The 21,569-nt window shown below is 46.9% G+C and overlaps 2 protein-coding genes and 1 non-coding gene across 3 annotated transcripts in view; 2 read left to right on the forward strand and 1 right to left on the reverse strand.

Moving 5' to 3' along the window:
* The first annotated feature begins 788 nt into the window (after positions 1-788).
* MEFV (Mediterranean fever) lies at positions 789-15,394 on the forward strand. The gene is made up of 11 exons (XM_008574956.1): positions 789-1,065; positions 2,918-3,516; positions 5,796-5,802; positions 6,537-6,883; positions 7,530-7,625; positions 10,617-10,847; positions 11,277-11,299; positions 13,531-13,646; positions 13,828-13,860; positions 14,205-14,237; positions 14,389-15,394. Exons 1-11 carry the CDS (start codon positions 789-791, stop codon positions 14,940-14,942), a joined length of 2,316 nt encoding a protein of 771 aa, XP_008573178.1. The 3' UTR covers positions 14,943-15,394.
* Positions 15,395-17,807: 2,413 nt separating this feature from the next.
* TRNAN-GUU lies at positions 17,808-17,882 on the reverse strand. Its single transcript has one exon. It is a non-coding gene; the product is annotated as a tRNA-Asn (tRNA).
* A 3,089-nt stretch (positions 17,883-20,971) lies between these two features.
* The window catches only part of ZNF200 (zinc finger protein 200), a 13,111-nt gene continuing 12,513 nt past the window's right edge, over positions 20,972-21,569 (forward strand). The window contains exon 1 of the mRNA XM_008574957.1: positions 20,972-21,302. Within this exon, the coding sequence (XP_008573179.1) occupies positions 21,053-21,302 (250 nt within the window). The 5' untranslated portion in view covers positions 20,972-21,052. The remainder of the gene's footprint in view (positions 21,303-21,569) is intronic.

Genomic DNA, 21,569 nt, shown 5'->3' on the forward strand with positions numbered 1-21,569 from the left:
TTTTGCCCTGTGTCTACGGCATCCAGGCACAATGTCCAGAACATGTGTTCAGTTGATGTGCATAGGAGACCACTCTGCTTCCAGGGATCGAGGGCCGAGTCAGCTCTGGGAACAGACAAATCAGGCCGGTGGTCCTCGGCATCACGCTTTGAGGACTTTGTTTTGTTGGAAGGACCAGTCAACTGGAACTGCAGCCCCAGTGGTGACACCAGGGCTTGTCCTCTGGCAGTGCCCTTGGGCAGGAAAGGGCAAAGCTTCCGGGGCTTGCTGTCTACCCCTTCCCCCTGCCATTGGCTCTGGAGGGTCCATAAAACCCCAAGAGTCTGGAGAACAGTTGGCCAGAGGGGTTGACCCTCAGCATGGTCCTCTCCAGTGTGGGACCATGGGCTCTGTTCCCACCCACCCCCTCTGCCAGTCCTGTATCCTGGGAAGAAGAGAGAGTGGATGGAGAGTCAGGAATCTAATCCCTGACCCTTCCTTACAGACTTGCCCACCTCTCTGCAGTTCAGAGTGGAGTTGAGAGCTGGGGGTTTTGGGGGCTGTGTGTCTGGCAAGGCATTGAGCCCTCCCAGCTGGAAAAACCTCTGAACCCACAAGAAGAAACCAGAGCCAACACTGACTCACCCTTACCCTTAGTCTCAATTCCCACTAATGCACGGGCGTTTCCTGTGCCTTTTCCGTTATTTCACAAGCTGCCTGTTCTTGTGCACCCTCGGGGCTCCAGGACAGAGGGCGTTTTCTCCTGCCAGAAGCCAGACAGCTGGTTCTGGTCTCTCCTGGTCAGCGCCATGGCCAAGACCCCAAGTGACCATCTGCTGTTTACCCTGGAGGAGCTGGTGCCCTACGACTTTGAGAAGTTCAAGTTCAAGCTGCAGAATACCACCCTGGTGAAGGAGCAGTCACGGATCCCCCGGGGCAAGCTCCAGACAGCCAGGCCGGTGAAGTTGGCCACTCTGTTGGTCACCCACTACGGGGAGGAGTACGCTGTGTGGCTGACTCTGCAGGTCCTGCGGGCCATCAACCAACGCCTCCTGGCAGAGGAGCTCCAAAGGGCGACTGGCCAGGGTGAGTGGACCCAGGCCCCCTCCTTGCCCAGCGCTGACTGCTGGGTGCTCCTTGGGCTGCAGAGGGAACGCATGCTCAGATCAGTGCACCGGACTCGGAGGTTCCGAGTCCGGGGTCCACCATGACCCAAGTGACTTTGGTCAAGCACATCCCTTCCTTCACTCTGGCCTTTGGAGATGGGTTAGTAAAACTCTCTAAAGCTCCTAATGCCAAAAAAAAAAAGGCTGAGATTGTGACTGCGGTTTAGGACCAGGAGAGGAAGTGTCTCCGGTTTAATAAAAACAGTGATATCAACAGTGCTGACACTTCATAAGGGTATTTAAAATTCTCAATTGGTCTTCTTTTCCCTCTTTTCCTCTGTTGCTTCCTCTCTTTTCTTTCCTTCCTTCCTTCTTTTTTCTTTCTTTTCTTCCTTTCTCCCTCTCTTCCTTTCTTCCTTCTTTCTCCTTCTTCTGCTGCCCTTTTCTTGTAAGTTTCTGATTTTATTACACTGAGATGAAGGAATCTGGCCTGTTTGATTTCTGCTTGTAAGGATTTTTTTTGGAAATTTGAGGTGGGGAGGACCTAATACATGGTCAGTTTAGTAAAATCCTATTTGACGTTTGTATCTTTCTTCTATTTCTAGACTTTAAGACTACATCAGAAATGCTTTCCCTGTATTTATATGAGGTAGAACAGTTTAAATAACATAAAAATTATCTATTCTTTGAAAGAGTAATAGAGCTTAAACCATAACCTGAGTTTGGTAAAATTTGATGAATAGAATTTTAAAATTACTTCTTCATGTTCTAAAATCTGGTTGTTAGCATTTTCAGGGTTTTTCTCCAGTTCTTGAGCCAGTTTTGGTAATTTACATTTTCCTACAAAGCCAACAGCATACTATTTTAAACAACTTTAAAGTAATTTTAATAAAAGCTTCTTCGAACCAAAAATTAAGATGCTAATTACAGGTTACTTTCATTTCCTTATTAGAGACTAGTGGTTTTCAATTTTGTCCAGGAAGATATTTCGAGATTCTTTAGAACGTTAACAAATACTTGATTCAAATTTTATGAATTTTTTTACTTACAAAACTAGTTAACAAATTCATATTAGAATGTATCAATAACCAAAGTTTAAAATATTGGAGGCCACCAGTGTGATAGCTCCTGGTGTACTTGAAGTCCTTTTTATATATACCTTGGAATTAAGCCTTTCCTGTCATTTCTATACAGTATACTGAAGTTTCCAGGCAAGCTGTTTTTAAAGATTACCATTTACACTTATTTATCTGTGTGAGTTCACAGAACTCACAAAAATGCAGAAATAAATTAGCTCCTGAGGGTTTATATCTTGCATTATCCCTTATTTCAAATTTTTGTGCTGATCAAACACTTTAATTCTTCTTTACTGACTGATTTTATAATAAGTGAATTCTGTACCTCTATAACCATACAGAAATTCATACCAATAAAATAGAGTTTTTATTTATGTTTTGGAGTTCTAAGATTTTTTTTTTTTTTTTTCAGCTGGCCAGTACAGGAAGATCTTATTTGAAACAAGTTCTTGGCTGGCAGGTTAGCTCAGTTGGTTAGAGTACTGCCTTGTAACACCAAAGTCAAGGGTTTGGATCCCCTTGCTGGCCAACTGCCAAAAAAATTTTTAAAAAAATTATAAAACAAGTTCTCCTGTTTGAAAAGTACTATTTGAGAAATATATAGCAAATAATTAGTACATTCTTACTTAATGGTTGTTGACTGCTGTCTCCTAGAATGTTCTCACCCTTAACCTGTCTACTTTCTGGGGGGATTCTCTCTCCTCTCCCTTCCCCTGACCCTTGGCCCCGAGCCTTTGTATCTGGTTGTCTTTTCAGAATATTCCACACAAGAAAGTGGCACAGACATTTCTGCAGAGTCGTGTTCTTCCGGGGAGAATAAACCCAAGAGCCTGAAGATACCAGCTGGCCCAGAAGGTGATGGGCAGCGGCTGAGTGGAGATGGGGCGGCCAGCCTACTGTCCAGTCAGCCTGAGGCTGGGCGGGGGCCCCTGAAGAAGTCTCAGGACAAGCGGAGAGAGCAGAAGGGCCCCGAGGGCCTGGACGCACAAGGCAAGCCATGGGCCAGGAGAAGCCCGGTCCCTGGCAAGCCGCTGGGGGACATTAAGGCAAGTGCCGGGCTCCGCAGGAATGCCAGCTCTGCAGGAAGGCTTCAGGGGCTCTCCAGTGGGGCCCTGGGACGGAGGGAATCCAAAAAATATGAAGTGTACTTACCTTCAGGAAAGAAGCGACCCAGAAGTCTTGAATTTACCATTTCCTCAGAAGAGAGAGAACCCCCAGACCCAGAAACTCTTCTGACTCAAGAGGAAATGAGAACTGTGAATCTAGACTCAGCAGCCACTCCCAGGGGAGACAACACTCTGGATGTAGGGGCTGCTGGGGCTCTGGAGAAAGGTTTCAGGAACCCAGAACATTCTGTGGTCCCAGAGGGGGGATCATTCAGGAACACACTTTCCAATGCATCTTTGGATGGAGAGGAGAAATCCACTGCACTCTGGGAGGAAAATGGAATTGGGGGTCCAGAGACCCCTGAGACCTTGCGGGAGACAGCAGGTGGTGTGCTCCACAGGTCTTTGAATCCAGAAGTCCCTTCCTCTTCAGGTAAGAAAGGGCCCAGAATTCAGAAGACCTAGTATCCTTAGGAATGGTGGCCTGTGTAGGTGTTTCCCCCCAAATTTCCTTTAGCCCCCACTGTGTTCATATTCCTAGGATACCTGGGTGCCTCCTGGGGTCCCTTTGCGAATCTGATGCAGGCTTTGAATTGAACCCTGAAAAAATTTCACAAAACGTTGCACAACTTCACAAAACGTTGCATCAAATTTCAGTTAGTTCTTGGATACTCAACTCCTTTTTTTTTTTTTCCTTTTTGTCTTTTTTTCGTGTCTGGCAACGGATCGCAACCCTCAGTGTTGCGCCCGTACCGGACCGGGACTGGCAACGGGATCGCAGCCCTCAGTGTTGCACCCGCACCTCGCTCAGCCAGTGAGCGGGAACCAGTCTGTATGTGGGATCCGAACCCTCGGCGGGAGCACCGCCGCACTCCCAAGCAGCGCACTGTAGCAGTGCGCCACCGGGCCGGCCCTCAACTCCTTCTTTAGAATCCAAGGGCTTCATAGGCCCAGGTTGCGAATCTGGGAGAGGAGGGGTGTATCAATCTGTTTCCATTGCTTATAACAAAATGCACAGAACTGGGTGATTTATTAGAAAAACTAAATGTATTGCTTACCGTTTCTGAGGCTGGGACATCCAAAGTCCATCTGATGGTGGTGACAGTGACCCAGGGGTCTCAAACTGCAAGATGGTGGAAGCAGAAAGAGCAGAGAGAAAGGTTCACCTTTTTCCTCTGTCTTTTGTTCTCTCTGAGCCCCCAGCGTATTGGATGGTTCCTGCCCACATTGAGGGCTGGTCTTTTCCACCCAGTCTACTCAGGCTCTCATACTAATATCTGTTGGAAACACCCTCATGTACACACCAAAAAAGATAGCTTTACCAGGTTTCTTGGCATTCCTTCATCTAATCAAGTTGACACCTAAAATTGACCGTTACAGGGGGTAAAAATTCGTCCTGTCATAATAGCCTCATGGTGGTAGGTCATGGGGTCCAGATTCTACCATTCCTCTTTCTCTGGGCAGGGAGGGGGCCTATTAGCTAAAATCCCAGGTCTCTGTTACTGATGAGATGGTCACTAGGATTATATTGGTTGTGAATACCACAAACCTCAAAATAACAGAGCCTAAGCAAGACAGAGGTTTATTCCTCTGGGCCCAGGACCCCTGGCTCCTGCTGTTTCTCTGTTCCGCCAAGATTCCTCTCAGGCTCTTGGTCTCTGAGGGTGACATCCTCATTCCAGGCAGCAGAAGGAGGGACAAAAGGCAAGAGTATTGCTTAGGGAAGGTATCTAGATGTTTCTAGAAGCTCCTCAGCACCTCTCCATTGACATCCCTTTGAACAGTATGTAGCCAAATGGCCTCATCTAACTGCAAGGGAGGCTGAAAAATGTAGGTTTTGTGGGGAGAGTTGGGAGGTGAGCAAGCAGCCATAGAGACAGCAATTAATTGCTACATACTGGCCAAGGGATGTAAAGGGAGATGTCCTGAGCAGCTTCTAGAAACTTCTAAATACCTTCGCTAAGCAATACTCATGCCCTTTGTCCCTCCTTCTGCTGCCTGGAATGAGGATGCCACCCTCAGAGACCAAGAGCCTGAGAGGAAACTTGGCAGAACAGAGAAACAGCAGGAGCCTGGTGTCCTGGCCCAGGGAAGAGGAATAAACTCCTGTCTTGCTGAGGCTCTGTTATTTTGGGATTTGCGTTATTCACAACCAAATATAATCCTGAACTAACGGACTGAGTGTGTTTCTATTCTTGTATCTCCTGTCATTTCTGCTTTATGAAGCTGCTGCTATATAGTTTTGGGGCAGAGCTAATAACTGTTATGTCATCCTGGTGACTTAAGTTGCTTGTTTGTTTGGTGGCTTGCCAGTACAGGGATCAAACCTTGGACCTTGTTGTGAGCACCACACACTAACTGAGCTAACTGGCCAGCCCTAAATTTTAGTTGTTTTTCATTTTTTGTCATGGTGAGTTTAACTTTATAAGGTCACCTTCTTTGCTTTCATTTAATGCTCCCTGAACTTGGATGTGAGCAGTGGTCCATTTGTTCCTTCCTTCAACACACTCTTTTTTTTTTTTTAAAAGATGACCGGTAAGTGGATCTCAACCCTTGGCTTGGTGTTGTCAGCACCACGCTCAGCCAGTGAGCGAACCGGCCATCCCTATATAGGATCCGAACCCGTGGCCTTGGTGTTATCAGCACCGCACTCTACCGAGTGAGCCACGGGCCGGCCTCAACACACTCTTTCTGATTGCTTACCATGTACCAGCTACTCTGCTAGGGGATCCCATGATGAGCAAGGCACCCAAGTCACCAACCTCTGAGAACTCCCACTTGAGTTGTGGGTAGCCTGGGGTGTGTTAAGTGGCAAAGCAAACACTGATTGGAATGTTTTGCTCTCTTTCATGTCACCTGCTAGATCTTTGTCTGTGCAGGAGGAAGACACAGGGTTTATAGCAAAAGGCCATGGGTCTTTCTTGAGAATAAATGCCTGGGGGCTGGTCAGTTAGCTCAGTTGGTTAGTGCACAGCTTTGTTACACCAAGGTCAAGGGTTCAGTTCCCCATGGCCAGCCACAATAAATAAATAAATAAAATAGAGTAAATGCCCACAAATTCCAAGTCTTAATAATTTCATGAGGTCTAGCCCTGAGCTCTCAGTCCCAGTGGCATATTCACTGCCTTCCTGGGTGGACGTTGAGGGAGGACGAGCTAGGAAGTGGCCGAAGTCTCACCAGAACTCATGCGTCCCAGGCACTTGGTGGTACCTCTTTGTGCACGTCTTGGGTTTGCCACTCAGAAGATTTTTCCATTGCCTTGTTCCCAGGGAGGCCACAGGACAAGGCTGTATGTTCCTTTTGCCACGTTCAGGGAGGAGACCCGGTTGGAGGTACCTGCGTGCACAATTCCTGCAGCTGCCCTGTTGCTTCTGAAGACCCCAGTGCCTCAGGCAGTCCCTTGCCCAGCTGCCCCCGGTGCCAGGGCTCACTCATGAGGAAGAGCTCCGGAAGCCTAAGCCCCCAGCCCTTGCCTCACTGTAAGCGCCACATGAAGCAGGTCCAGCTGCTCTTCTGTGAAGACCATGGGGAGCCCATCTGCCTCATCTGCAGGCTGAGTCAGGAGCACCAAGGTCACTGGGTGCACCCCATCGAGGAGGCCGCCTTGGAATACAAGGTAGGTGCCCCCTGCCTGGGGGCCTTTCTCTGCCAGTCACTTGGACACTCCAGGCCTTGCTTCATTTTCCCAGCAACTCTGGGATGTTGGTACATTAACCAGTACTCTTGGGCTGTAAGTGGCAAAAAAACAATACAAACCAGGCCAGTAAAGAGGGGATTTACAGGCCAGCCCGGTGGCGCACTCGGTGGAGTGCGGCGCTTGGGAGCACGGTGGTGCTCCTGCCGAGGGTTCGGATCCCATGTAGAGACCAGTCCGCTCACTGGTTGAGCGCGGTGTGGGCGCGACACCGAGGGTTGCAATCCCGTTGCCGGTCATGAAAAAAGACAAAAAGAAAAGAAAAAAAAAGAGGGGATTTACTGGTTTATGTTGCTCAGAGGTCAAGGGGGATCTGGCCAGCTTCAGGTATGGCTGAATCCAGGGGCTCCTAAGTGGTTATTAGGACTCTCTCTCTGTCTCACCACCTCTTGGCTCTGCTCCCCTGGTGATGGATTCCTTCATACTCTTTCCTGAGCACCTCTCCTATGCTCTTGGGTGTAGCACCTTCAGCTTTGCTCCCAAATGCAGATTTTCCCTTCTAGAATTGGCATCTGTGAAAGATGGCAGGAGCCAAGTTTAAGCTCTTCAACAAGTGCTCTTTTTCCAGGAGCAAATTGAGAAGCAGCTGGAGCATCTGAAGAAGCTGAGAATATCTGGGGAGGAGCAGAGATTACAGGGTGACGAGAAGATGGCAAACTTCCTGGTAAGGCCCGGGGCGTCCTGTGTCTAGTCCTTGCCCATTCATGCCTGCAGAATGAGGGAGGGGACAGGGAATGACAGGGGTCCCCAAGACTCTGCTCTGGTTCACAGTGCAGCAGGGATGGTCACCTGCTTGGGGGGTGAGGAGAAGGAGGTGACCAGCATCCAAGCGTGAGCCCATCCCCGGAGAGGGAGACTACCCCCAGCAGGGAGGGGTCTTCTCTGAGGACCCTGTCACACTTTCTCATACCACAGAATGGTTTAGAGAAACTAATGCCCACGGGATTAGTTTGGGATTGAGGAAAGGGGAGGAGAGACTTTATAACTTTAAATACTTTTCTGTATTGTTCTTATTGGTGTTCTCAGGGTTTTTTTTTAAAAAACCATATTGATTTTTTAATATTCAAATGGTTAAAACAGACTTTTTTTGGTGTATGGCCTTTTACTAATTTCTCACTTAGCCCCTTCCCCTTCCCCCACCTCTGGTAACCTCAGTTCTGTTCTCTCTCTCTTTTTTTTTTTTTTTAAAGATGATCGGTAAGGGGATCTTAACCCTTGACTTGGTGTTGTCAGCACCACGCTCACCCAGTGAGCTAACCGGCCATCCCTATATGGGATCCGAACCCGTGGCCTTAGTGTTATCAGCACCGCACTCTACCGAGTGAGCCACGGGCCAGCCCCAGTTCTGTTCTCTCTCTCTTTTTTTTTTTTTTTAAAGATGATCGGAAAGGGGATCTTAACCCTTGACTTGGTGTTGTCAGCACCACGCTCACCCAGTGAGCTAACCGGCCATCCCTATATGGGATCCGAACCCGTGGCCTTAGTGTTATCAGCACCGCACTCTACCGAGTGAGCCACGGGCCAGCCCCAGTTCTGTTCTCTCTTAAAATAGACTTTTTCATGATTTAAAACATTTTCTTTAAAGCTATGGTTTTACAACACCACGGATTTCAGTAAGTACAACATATTGGCCTTTTTCTGTTGAGCTGCTGTCCAGCCTCTTGGACATGTAAATTGCTTCCATTTTTCCTGGAAATGGAAGCACCTGCCCTCACAGAGCCTGGATTTGTCTAATGCATTCCCATTGTTTGGATCCTGTCTCCCTCTCTGGGTTTCAAACTTCTGACAAGTCAAGTTTGTACCCACCACACCTCACTGGGCAACAGGTGGAGGTAACGAAGGGAAGAATGGAGTTTGGGCATTGGCCCAGGTGCCTGACTTTTGGGACACCCCTGATCTGTAGCAAAATGAAAACCCCTTCCTATAATCCCTGGTGGCTGGCAACTTGCATGTGGAGCAGAGGTTAGGGATGTCCCCAGGGAAGGGGAGGTAGGAGCCTAGGCCATTAAGGAAATCCCAGTAAGACAAGAAGGTCCAGCCTTCCCCTAAGACACTCAGAATAATGCAGGGTCCTCCTCTCTCTCCTCTTCCTCCTCCTCCTTTCTATTGTCAAAAAAATCTTTTAATAATATGGGCAGGGGAGGGAAAGCTCTTCTTTACAGCGGAATGCCAGCTAACACAAATATAGAAGAGTGATTGAATTCAGAATTTTCATTATATAACACTGGTATAATAACAGGCTTGATCATCAACAGATGCTGAAACCTTTAGAGGAAGATCACACTCTCAAAGTACCACTCCCCAAGTTACTTAATAATTATAAAGGAAATGGTGTATATTTACGATGGAGAGATCTGGTAGACGCTTGTTGAACCAAGTATCCCAGTAATGGCAATGGACCAACTGGACATTCTTTTTTTTTTTTTGGTGGCTGACCACTTTGGGGATCTGAACCCTTGACCTTGGTGTTATCACACCGCCAACTGGACATTCTTTCCCTCCAGACAGGACACACTAAGTAAATGGCACTAAGTAAATATTTAGCCTGAATTTAATCATGACCAAAATTATCAATCTTAGAATATGAGTATAGGCCACTGACCAAGGCAATTAACCTGTCCTCAAAAAAAAAAAAGGTCGGTGTCACCATGAACAATGACAACACCAAAAGGTGAGAAGATATTTTTGGTTCAAAAGAACTAGAAAATTGGTCCTGTACTTTTGAACCAGAAATGACAAGACTCAATCCCAGTCTTTGTGGATGTGAGAGGCCCTCTCCTCCCTTAGAGGGAGGAAAAGGAGCTCTGGAGCCACTTTGCCTCGCTGAAGAGGCTTTCTAGTGACTATGAGGAAGAGAGTAGTGGAAGAGCTAATGACCGACACTGTTCAAGTTCACAAACATTCAAGGTCACCCCATTCAGAACCGCTATTGAGAACCTTCTGCGTGCCAGCACTTTGGTGGGTGGAGGGAAGTCTCCATCCTGGAGCACAGTTTGGTCGCCATTGCCTTGCCCATTTATGATCCCAGGGCACGTGCCATCCTCACACTGGCTTCCAAGAAAGGGGGAAAGTGATACCAGGTGTTGTCCAGAAGTCCGGACGTCTGTTGTCTTGCAGTTCTGGAGGACAGAAGTCTAAAATCAAGGCTGGCTGGAGGGTTAGTTCCCTCTAAGGGTGGTGAGGGAAGGGTCTCTTCCAGGCCTCTCTCCTCAGCTTGTAGAGGACCATCTTTTCCAGGTCTCTTCTTATGGTATTCTTTCTCTGTCTGTGTCTGTGTCCAAATTTATCCATTTTATAAAGACACCAGTCATATAGGATAAGGGGCCCACCCTACTCCAGTATAACTTCATCTTAACTAATTACGTCTGCAAGGACCCTCTCTCTAAATAAGGTCAAGTTCTGAGGTACTGGGGGGTTAGGGCTTCAACACCAAAATTTTGGAAGGGACATAATTGAACCCATAATGCCAGGTTAAGGGCATTTTCCAAGAGCTAACCTCAGACTGTCCTGAAAGGTTCATCCTCAGTCTGTTCTGGAAAGTTCTAGCCCATATTGTCTGCAGCTCTGGAATTCAGGCCTCCAAGAGGCTGAGGAAGCCTGTGTCTTATCTACCTGGTCACAGACCCCCTACACCTCCCTCTGCCCTGTTCTGCAGAAACAAACTGAAACGCAGAGGCAAAAGATCCGGTGTCAGCTGGAGCAACTGTGTCAGTTTCTGGAGCAGCAGGAGAAGCTCTTTGTGGCCTGGCTGGAGCAGCTGGACCAGACCATCAGCAAGGTCAGGGAGACATATGGTACCCAAGTGTCCCGGGACATCACCCTTCTCGACGAGCTGATTGGGGAGCTGGAAGCCAAGCAGCACCAGTCGGATTGGGAGCTCCTGCAGGTTCGTGCATCTGGGCCCAGCCCTCCTCTGCCCACTGTACCCATCAGGATGACTTGGGCTCCCAGTGCTGCTGTCAGCTCTGCCAAAGCCAGTGGGTGAGGCTCTTGAGGCCTAGGGTGGGACTTGGTCTTGGTGACCCACATGCCTCTGTGCCCAGACCCTTTTGATGAGGTCTATCAGGAGCCCAGGGTGTCCCAGCATCCAGGAGATCCCTGGCATTGACCAAAAGAGATCAGTGAGGCTTGAGAGCTGTTTTGTTTCCAGCCCCTTAGCATTGAGAAATGCTTCTGTTTCACTGACACCCCGGGGCTAAGAGCCCTGGTAAGGGCAGGGAGCAGCTTGGAGGCCAGGATCCCAGGAAGAGACGCCAGGAATTAGCACAGCATTTAGAAGACTGGTAATGGAGGTCTTCCCTCTTTTCTCTCCTAGGACATCGGAGTCACCTTGCACAGGTACAGAGAGGTCCCATGGTGTACCCTTGGGTGTCTTGTGGGATGCATTTGGGGGAGACAGTCCTAGAAGGGACCTTGGAGGGAGATGCTCCCAACCCCTGGGTCTGTGACTCCAGACTCCTCCCATTTCCTGCAGCTTCCTGTGTCCTTTCTGGATTTGTGTAGGGAGAATGGGACCCTGGTCAGGAGGGAAGGCATAGGGTTGAAGAATGGGAGGAATGAATTCAGCTCATTCTGCTGAAACAAGATGGTGGCTTGCTAAGAAACCTCCAAATGGATTGTGTCCATGAAATTTGCTTTATGAAAACTGCCCCAAACAACTGCTTATAGCCTTGGAGAAGGAAGTGCTTTCCAGGAGTCTCTGGGGAGCCCATCTGGAGTGGAGCTGGGCTAAGCCCAGAGGGCAGGGGAGAGGAGGGACAGGGGAGGCTGAACCTTAGGATCACCTGGGGAGCTTTACAAAATCCTGATATCCAAGCTATGGCCATACCAGTCAAATCTGAATCTCTGAGAGTGGGTCCCAGGCATTAGTGGGGCTTTTAAGTCTTTTTCTGTGGTGAAATATACATAACATAAAATTGACCATTGTAACCATTTTTAAATGCACAGCATTAAGTCCAATCACACTAGCGTGCAACCATCACCACCATCCATCACTAGAACTTTTTCAGCTTCCCAAACAGAAACTCAGCACCATTAAACACTAACACCCCATTCCCCCTCCTCCCAGCCTCCGGCAACCACCATTCTACTTTCTGTCCTTGTGAATTTTATTACTCTAGTTATCCTGTATAAATGGAGTCATACAGCATTTATCCTTTTGGGTCTGGCTTCTTTCATTTAGCATGATATCTTCAAGGTTCATCCAGGTTGTAGCATGGATCAGAATTTTGTTCCTGTTTATGGCTGTATAATAGTTCATCGTATGTATATACCACATTTTGTTTATCTATTCATGGACATTTGGATGATTTCTACCTTTTGGCTATTGTGAATAATGTTGCTGTGAACACAGGTATACAAATATCTACCTGGGACCCTGCTTTTAATTATTTTGGGTATTTTCCCAGAGGTGGAATTGCTGGATCATATGGTAATTCTATTTTTAATTTTTTGAGGATCCTCCAAAGTATTTCCCACAGTGGTTGCAGCATCATTTTGCATTCCCACCAGCAACGTGCAAGGGTTCCGGTTTCTCCACATCCTTGCCAACACTTGTTATTTTCTGTTGTTGGTATTGTTGGTTTTATACAGCCATCCTAATGAATGTGAGGTGGTATTTCATTGTGTTTTTTTTTTCTCATTTACTCTTATTTTTATTTCAATAGAAAGAAAAGGACTAGGCAAGTATAGTTAATATTTTTTTCTTCCTTTTTTTGTCTTTTTTTGTGTCCGGCAATGGATCACAACCCTCAGTGTCGCGCCCGTACCGGACCGGGACCGGCAACGGGATCGCAACCCTCGGTGTTGCGCCCGCACCTCGCTCAGCCAGTGAGCGGGAACTGGTCTGTATGTGGGATCCGAACCCTCAGTGGGAGCGCCTCCGCGCTCTCAAGCGGCGCACTGTAGCAGTGTGCCACCTGGCCGGCCCATAGTTAATTTGACATAGATAATCTAATAGACAATATCAATACCATTTTAAGGCCATTATTAAAACTCATTGCAGTTTTTTTTTTTTTTTTAAAGATGACCAGTAAGGGGATCTTAACCCTTGACTTGGTATCAGCACCACGCTCAGCCAGTGAGCAAACCGGCCATCCGTATATGGGATCCGAACCCGTGGCCTTGGTGTTATCAGCACCGCACTCTCCCGAGTGAGCCACAGGCCGGCCCTGCAGTTTTGATATCAGTGTCTTTTTTTTTTTTTTTTAAGATGACCAGTAAGGGGATCTTAACCCTGACTTGGTGGTGTCAGCACCACGCTCTCCCAAGTGAGCTAACCGGCCATCCCTATACAGAGATCTGAACCCATGGCCTTGGTGTTATCAGGACCAAACTCTCCCAAGTGAGCCGTGGGCCAGCCCCTATCAGTGGTTTTTAAAGCTCCTCAATAGATGCCAATCTGTAGCCCAAGTTAAGGACCAGTGTTTAGAACACTGAGTCCAGGGAGGACTTTTCTCTGCATAGCCAAGCCTGGGTTGGTTATGAGACCATGCCTCACTTCCAGTTCTTGGGGACTCAGGCCACCCCCACACTCCAGCCCTCTCTGGCTAACAGTCACTTGTCTCTAGGGCCAAGACGGTGACTATCCCTGAGCTGTGGACCACCCCTCCAGAGTTAAAAGAAAAGATCCACCTGCTCTACCAGAAATCAGAGTTTGTGGAGAAGAGCATGAAGCACTTCTCGGGTAGGTGGGCTTGGGGGAAGACGAGGGCATCTGCTCACTTCTTTTCTGAGATCCATGTAGCCCAGAGACCCCTTGCTTTCCTTCTCCTTCTCCCATGGCCTTTCTGACTCTGCCATCAGCCTCGCCCTGATTGGTCCCTAGCCGGGGACCTAACTCAAGTTTCTCTCTGCTCCCTTTTTAGAAACACTGCGTTCAGAAATAGAAACTTTCAGCGGTGAGTATGGTGATGGTGGTGTGTGCCGACCAGGGGTTACTGCAATGCTCCCTTATGCTGTTGATTTTGGGGAACTATTTGGAACAGAGAAAAACACCTGGAACACAGGCAGGAGAAAGGTCATGCAGGCCCCACAAGCTCCGTGCCTGGCTCATTGGCTAACTCATTAGACCACAGAGTCCCTAAGGCAGGCCTGGTCCCTGGGAGGAACAGGGTTATACCCAAGCACAGGATGTAGGGCCTTAAGCAGAGGATCCTTGTCTTTCCTTGTTGTGGGGATGGTGTAATTAAGCCCCTCTAAATGGAAATGCTCAGGACTTTTTTTCCCATCTTTTTCTCTGTAGTTCCAGAATTGATTAGCGCTCAGGCACATGCTGGTAAGTGCTCAGATCAAGGTGAGTGGCCTGGATCTTCTGGACCCACCATGTTCCAGAAGAACATCCCTGTCCCTGTTTCCTGGAGATGGGGACAGACCTATGAGGGTGTTGTCCATGGACCTCCATCTAGGAGTTCTAATTCTCTCTGCAGTTAATGTGATTCTGGATACAGAAACTGCCCATCCCAACCTCATCTTCTCTGATGACCTGAAGAGCGTGAGACTTGGAAACAAGTGGGACCGGCTGCCTGATAGCCCAGAAAGATTCGATAGCTGCGTCATTGCCCTGGGCTTGCCAAGCTTCCTCTCTGGCCGCCATTACTGGGAGGTGGAGGTGGGAGACAAGACAGGGTGGGTCCTGGGAGTCTGCAAAGCATCCACGAGCAGGAAGGGGAGCATGACTCTGTCACCAGAGAATGGCTACTGGGTGGTGATGATGACGAAGCGAAACGAGTATCAGGCATCCACCTTGCCCCCAACCCGCGTGCGAATGAGGGAGCCCCCCAGCCGTGTGGGCATCTTCCTGGACTACAAGGCTGGAGACATTTCCTTTTACAACGTGACAGCCAGATCCCACATCTACACCTTCTCCAGCTTCTCTGCCTCTGGGCCCCTTCAGCCTATCTTCAGCCCTGGGACACACGATGGCGGGAAGAACACAGGTCCTCTGATCATCTGTGCAGTGGGTGGCCAGGGGCCTCCCTGAATGCCTAGCGTTGTGTCTCTGTTCTGGCTCCTGGCCTGTGTCCCGCATCCATACACTCGGCAGTCATTACTGATCACCCACTGAGTGCTGGTTGCTATAGGGAGTGTAATGAATAAGCAAATAGTCCCTGTGCCCAAGGAGCTTACCGAATCGTAGCCGAAGTGAGCTAGTTACCAAACATTGCTAAATCAAGGGTGACGACGACACACGTGCCAATGACTTGTGATGGATTTCATAGAAAGAAGTACATGGCTGTTGTATAAGAAATGCTTGGGTGAATTAACACCCTCAGATGCTCCAGGCGGAAGATTCTGTCTTTGTTGCCTCTCAGAACCCCACGCCAAGAGCGTGTCCCTGATTCTTTCCACTCCCGTCTTGAGGACGTGGGAAGCCTAGAGAGAAGACAGTAGACAGGATTGTTATTAAACTATTTTTGTCCCTTTATTGATGAACTTATGATTCTTAAGAGTATTGGCTGGTCTGCATGAATCAATCAATTAGAAAATTTTGAAATACTTGCATTTGTCACTCAATACGTCACTGTGGGATTCCATTTTCCTACTGTATACCACGAAAGAGATGGGGCTGCAATACTGGAAAAAACATTTGACATATATTCAAAGTGTCAGATTATTCTGTCTTGGTTTGTATTGGAAAGTCTGTAGGCCTGAAGGATGGAAGGTGTTCGGCTTCACACATCTCCTCTATTGTTCCCATAAAGAGATGTAAAGGGAAGGGATTTAAGAAGAAGAAAACAGATCCAGGGCCGGCCTGTGGCTCACTCAGTAGAGTGCGGTGCTGATAACACCAAGGCCACGGGTTCGGATCCCATATAGGGATGGCCGGTTCGCTCACTGCCTGAGCGTGGTGCTGACAACACCAAGTCAAGGGTTAAGATCCCCTTACCGGTCATCTTTCAAAAAAAAAAAAAAAAGAAAAAAAAAAAAAGAAAACAGATCCAAATGCAGACTGATCTTCAAACTCCTATCCCAACTCCTCTGTCTTCAGTACTAGTCTAGATTGAACTCACAGGCTCCCTGTGGTTATGACTAGAGTACAAAAACACATGCTGTGCTTTCTTTATGGAGCTTTAGTCTACATGTAATCCACATACCAGCAAAGTTCAAGTGCCCTATTGCTTAACTGTTACCTATGGTTGGTCACTTGTTACTCTTAATTCTCCCTTGTTATATAAGCTTCCCATGAACAGCCTTGTGTATATTTTCCACTACCTCCCCATATACATGTTTTTTCTCTTGTGTTACTCCTGAAATGGTTCCTGAATGAGAAATATTTGATAATACTTTCTACAGTTTGCCATACCACCCTTTGGAAAGATTAGAAAACTATTTCATGCCCAGAGCAATGTCTGTCATTTAAATATTTTTGCTGATTTAATAGGGATGTAGTGGGGTCTTACCTCTATTTTATTTCATTACCTGTCAATGAGGCTGTGAATTTTTCCAAGTGAATTTCTGCTTTTTGCTTCAATCTGTAGAAATAGTACAACTCCTTTGGCTACTTGCTATTTGGAATCTAGATATTGGACTTAATTGTAGTGCTTCTTTAAAAATATTAATTAATTAATTTATTTTCGGTGGCTGGCTGGTTACAGGGATCTGAAATGCGAAAATATTTTAGATAGTAAACATTTGTGTCTATCAGATGAAATTTCCCTGCCAGATGGTTTTTTTAATTGAGATATAAATCACATACCATAAAATCCACCACTTCAATGTGTAAAATTCAGTGTTTTTCAGTGTATTTGTGACATGTGCAAACATCACCACTACCTAATTTCAGAACATTTTACTACCCCCAAAAGAAATCCCATATACATTAGCAGTGACCATCTATTTTCCCTCTCTCCAGCCCTTGGAAACCATTAAGCTACATTCTGTTTCTATGGATTTGCCTATTCTAGACATATTGCATAAGTGGAATCATACAGTATGTGGCCTTTTTTGATTGGCTTCTTTCACTTAATATAATGTTTTCAAGGTTCATCCATGTTGTAGCATGTATCAGTGTTCTATTCCTATCTTATTGCTGAATAAACCACATCTTGTCTATTCACTTAGTTGATGAACATTTGGGTCGCTTTCACTTTTAGGCTCCTATGTTTTTGCTTTTTTATTTTTTTGGTGGTTGGCCGGTACAGAGGGATCCAAATCCTTGACCTTGGTGTTCTAACACTGAGCTCTAACCAACTGAGCTACCCAGCCAGCCCACTTTTAGGTTCCTATGAATAATGCTACTATGCATGTATGTTTTTTGTGTGGACACGTTTTCATTTCTCTTTAATTTATACCTAGAAATGGAACTGCTTGTTCATATGGTAACCACGTTGAGGAACTGACAAATTGTTTTCCAAAGTGGCTGGACCATTTTACATTCCCACCAGCAGCATATGAGTATTCCATTTCCTCCACATCCTCGTCAACAACACTTGTTAGCTTTTTCATTACAGCCATTATAGTGTGTGTGAAGTGGTGTCTCATTGTGGTTTTGATTTGCATTTAACATCTTTTAAATAGGATTTTCTTTCTTCACCTTGTTTTATTTCTAGCTGATCAAATATTAAATTCTTAACTCACCTTTCAAATATTTGGGGTTTTTTTTCAATTATGAAAGCAACACCCATTATTTGAAAACTTAGGGATTTATAAAACATAAAAAGTGAAAAATCCCCTCTAGTCCCAGTCCTTAGAGATAACTACTATTAACTCTTGAATATTCCTCCAGTTAAAAAAAATTTTTTTAATGACATCATATATACATGTATATAAAATACTGTCCTGTAACTTGCCTTCTTGCTTAATTTATCTTTTTAATAGGTTTTCTTGGGGGGGGGGGGAAGGCAGCTGGCCGGTAAGGGGATCCAAACCCTTGACCTTAGTGTTAACAACACCATGCTCTAACCAACTGAGCTAACTGGCCAGCCCCCTTCTAATGGTTGCATTGGATGCCACTGTGTAATCATAGTTTAACCAATTTTTAACATTTCAAAAAAAGCTATACCATCTCTGTTTTTTAATAAGTTCTGAGAATTGAATATTTTAAAGTTTATAAACATTTTACTTTTTAAAATAGAAAAGTGCCATGTTGCCCTCTTAAATAATTGTATTAACTTGCTTTCAGAATACTGAATATCATTTTTATAATTCTTGTTGTATTTTAAATTGTATTTCTTTAATTATATGACAATGACCATCTTTTCATGAAAAAAGACATTTGTAGGTCTATATATTGTGTTTATACCCTTAAAGTCTGATATTATTTCAAACCCATTTGTGACATACTGATCAGCTTTTTAAAACAGGATGCCATCAAATTTTTAAAAATCTTTATCATTCTCTTTACCTTTTTTCATTTTAAGGGTTTTTTTTTTTTTAGTTAAAAAATTGATTCTTGCACATTAAATGACGTGACACAATCCCCAAATGCTTAATTTTCCTTTATATTCCCCTCTATTTACATTCACCACCCACGAGTAATCATTTTGTCTAGTGTTTATCCCTCCATACAAACATAAACGGGGCGTTTCAAAAATATAACTATGCATTATGCACGTAACTCTGGACTTGCTTTTTTTCATTTCATATTTTACGGCCATCCCTCCAGGTCTACATATAGTTCTAATCCATTGTTCTTTATAGCTGTGTAATTTCCAGAGTATGGATGCATCAATTTATTCAACTTATTGTTTCCAGATTTGTTTGGGTTTTTCTTTCTTTTTTTGTTTCCGGTTTTTGTCGCTACAAAGAATTCTACAAGAAATTTCTAGAGACTAGATTTACACATGAGATGGCGAAGGTCAAAGGGTACATACGTGTACTTTTGATTTTAATATATATTACAAGACAGCTTCATGCACCACAGTACTAGCAGAGGGAATGCCTACTTCTCCACTTGCTTCATTGCTTTACAGGTGAAAAATGGTGTCCTCTATTAAAGTGATGATCTTGACTAGCAGTGTTGTTGAGCATCTTTTCAAATGTTAATTACCATTCAGTTCTCCTTCTCTGTAGAACGGCTATTCATAGCCTTTACCTTTGTCTTGTCAGTTGGCAGGGCTCATTAGTGTTGGGAATATCTAATTCTTTGGCTTATTTTTAACAATTATTTTCCAGTCCACTACTTGTTTGACTTTTGCACGTACTGTTCTTCTCTACTAATCCGTTTGTTTACTCACAGTTCAAAACATACAGCTTTAGTTAAAAGACGGTTTTTTAAAAAAGCAAATTCTGTGTCTGGAAAGACATGTATTCCCAAAATTTTTGGTGCCACGCAGCTTCCATACTTGTTTCTTTACAACATATTTCAAACCATGGTTGAGTCATGTATAGCGTTAACAAAAAGTATACATTTACATTTTCATTTTTGTCATCCTGCTGGAGGCTGGTGTTACATAGAGTAGTAAGACAATGCCTGCCATGAGTTGTCCCAGCTCTGATCAGTGCCTCACTGGGGAATGCACCGAGTATGGAAACAACTCAGGGACAAAAGACACTGTTAAGCCTCCGTGGGAGGCTGAAGTTGAGAAAGGAAACGGTGCGAGAAGGACGACGTAGAAGCTGGCAAGCTGGGGCAGGGAAGGGTCGCCCGGCTCTTGGCGCCGGGGCGCCCCTAGGACAGGGAAGCAGCCTACGCCGACCGCACCCTCACCGCCTCCGCAATCCTTTAACCCTCTCCGACCCTGGAGCGGAAACCGCAGCGACCTCGATTAGACCTTCCGGTCCGCCACAGAGACCGCTTCCGGTCGAGACGGGTGAGGGGGGAGAGGGGAAGGAAGCCTGCCCCGCCCCAAACACCGCGCCTGGCGGTCTCCCATTGGCTGTCTGGAGCCGAACTACATTTCCCAGCCAGCCCTGCAGTTAGCCCGGCTCCACTTGGAGAGGTGCCAGCCCGTCATGGAGGACTGGAGCCAGCGTTCTGCTTCCCGTCTTCCAGGTAGAGCCACAGACAGAGCAGCTGCCGCTGGCCTGGCCTCCTTCGGGCCCTGAGAGCGTCGTCGGCAGGCCTCGAGCTTCGCCTTCTTGAGCTCAGACTGCTCGCTCCGAGCGAGGAGACCAAGCTTCCGCACCGGAAACGAGGCACCGGGCGTGACGTCACGGCTGCGGAGACGCCCGGCCTCCCAGCAGGCACCGTGTCCCGCCTGACGGCGGCCTGTGAGGGCGCTGCGAAGGGTGAAGGGACGGCTCGGCGACTCACGCCCTGTTTCTCGGTCTCTCCCGGAGCCTGGGTATCTGAGCCGTCCCTGGCGAGCGCCCGAGGGCGGCAAAGCCCCGAGAGGTGAGGGGCTCCGCGAGGGTGAGGATCATGGTGGGGCGGTCTCTCACGGAGCGTTGCCGGGGGAGCCGGACGAGCCAGGGAGCCGGTGCGCGCCTCGGGCTGGGCTGCCGGCCGGGCTTTGTGGTAAAGGTCCCCCCTTAGCCGGTGGGAGAGGCCCCAGAGTGGGCTTGGACTAGTGGGCCTTAGTGAGATGTCTCCTGCCGCTCTCTACAGGGCTTTGACGGCGAAGGGGAGTGTATCGGATGCCTCGTGCAGCCTTGCGTTTGCTTCCTTGGCGAGTCTTCAGTCGCCCCCGGAAGAGCAGCTGGGGGAGCCGCGGTCCGAGGGGCACAATATGGGCAGCTCTAGTGACCAGTCTGCTTCTGAGCAGGTGCCCTCGTATTGGACCCCAGATTTCCTGTTCTGTCGCCCATTACTCTTTCTATAAGCATGAATTAAACTGCTCTTCCAGCAGGTTTTCCACTTCGTATTTCCCGGGAGGATGCCAGCCGCCTTTGCTCCCTGCCATTTGACCGTTGAGACTTGAACATCCTCTGTTTTTCATTCTTAGAATCTTCTTTTCAGGTTTTTCAAAGAGTATTCTATTCAGGGATCTTCCGTTTCAGTTATAATTTCTCTTCCCCGGCTGTCTTTCCTTTTTGATTTAGATCTCCTGTGGCCTCCCAAGCCACATATTGGAGTACAGTCATTCATTGCCTGGTCTTGTGAGTAATCCATGGTTTCTCTGTCTGCAGCTTGGCTATCTGGCAGATTTTCTTCAGTAAGAGGTGGCTCTTGAAGCCTCTAGGAACGAGAGTGGTCTGTGGTTGCAAGGCATGATGGCTGCAAAAATATTTACTATGCCCCTGAAGTCAAAGCAGTCCTTTATACTGAGAGTTCCTCCAGACTCTAAGCTGGGCCAAGACCTACTTCGAGATGCCGCTAGCGGGCCCAAGACCATCCACCAGCTGGTGCTGGAGCACTTCCTCACCTTCTTGCCCAAGCCAGGCCTGGTCCAGCCTAATCAGAAGGTCAAGGAGACTTTGGTTATTATGAAGGACGTGAGCTACAGTCTTCAGAACAGAGGTGAGAAACATGAGCTCTTTTCACTAGAAGAGAAGAGGGTGGTCCTGGGGGCTGAGATAGGCTTCCGCGTTAGTAATGAATTAAAGTTCGGATGGTGGGTATTATAAAAGGAATCAATTCTAATACATTGACAGGTTGGGAAGGGGAGGTACTTTCTTCTCAAGCTGGAGCTTGAATGATATGCCGAGATGTGTAAAGCCACAGAATAAACAGTTTGTGTCTTTCTACAGTGTCAATTTTACCCAAACTGGGGGGGGGGGGGGGGAA

The sequence above is a fragment of the Galeopterus variegatus genome, unplaced genomic scaffold (genome assembly GCF_000696425.1).
Source record: "Galeopterus variegatus unplaced genomic scaffold, G_variegatus-3.0.2 Scaffold1120, whole genome shotgun sequence".
NCBI lineage: Eukaryota > Metazoa > Chordata > Mammalia > Dermoptera > Cynocephalidae > Galeopterus > Galeopterus variegatus.

Coding starts and splice junctions, on each gene's coding strand:
- MEFV (XM_008574956.1), top strand. CDS start 789: ATGGCCAAGACCCCAAGTGACCATCTGCTGTTTACCCTGGAGGAGCTG. Junction 7,626..10,616: donor AGAAGATGGCAAACTTCCTG/GTAAGGCCCGGG, acceptor CCTGTTCTGCAG/AAACAAACTGAAACGCAGAG. Junction 10,848..11,276: donor CGGATTGGGAGCTCCTGCAG/GTTCGTGCATCT, acceptor TTTCTCTCCTAG/GACATCGGAGTCACCTTGCA.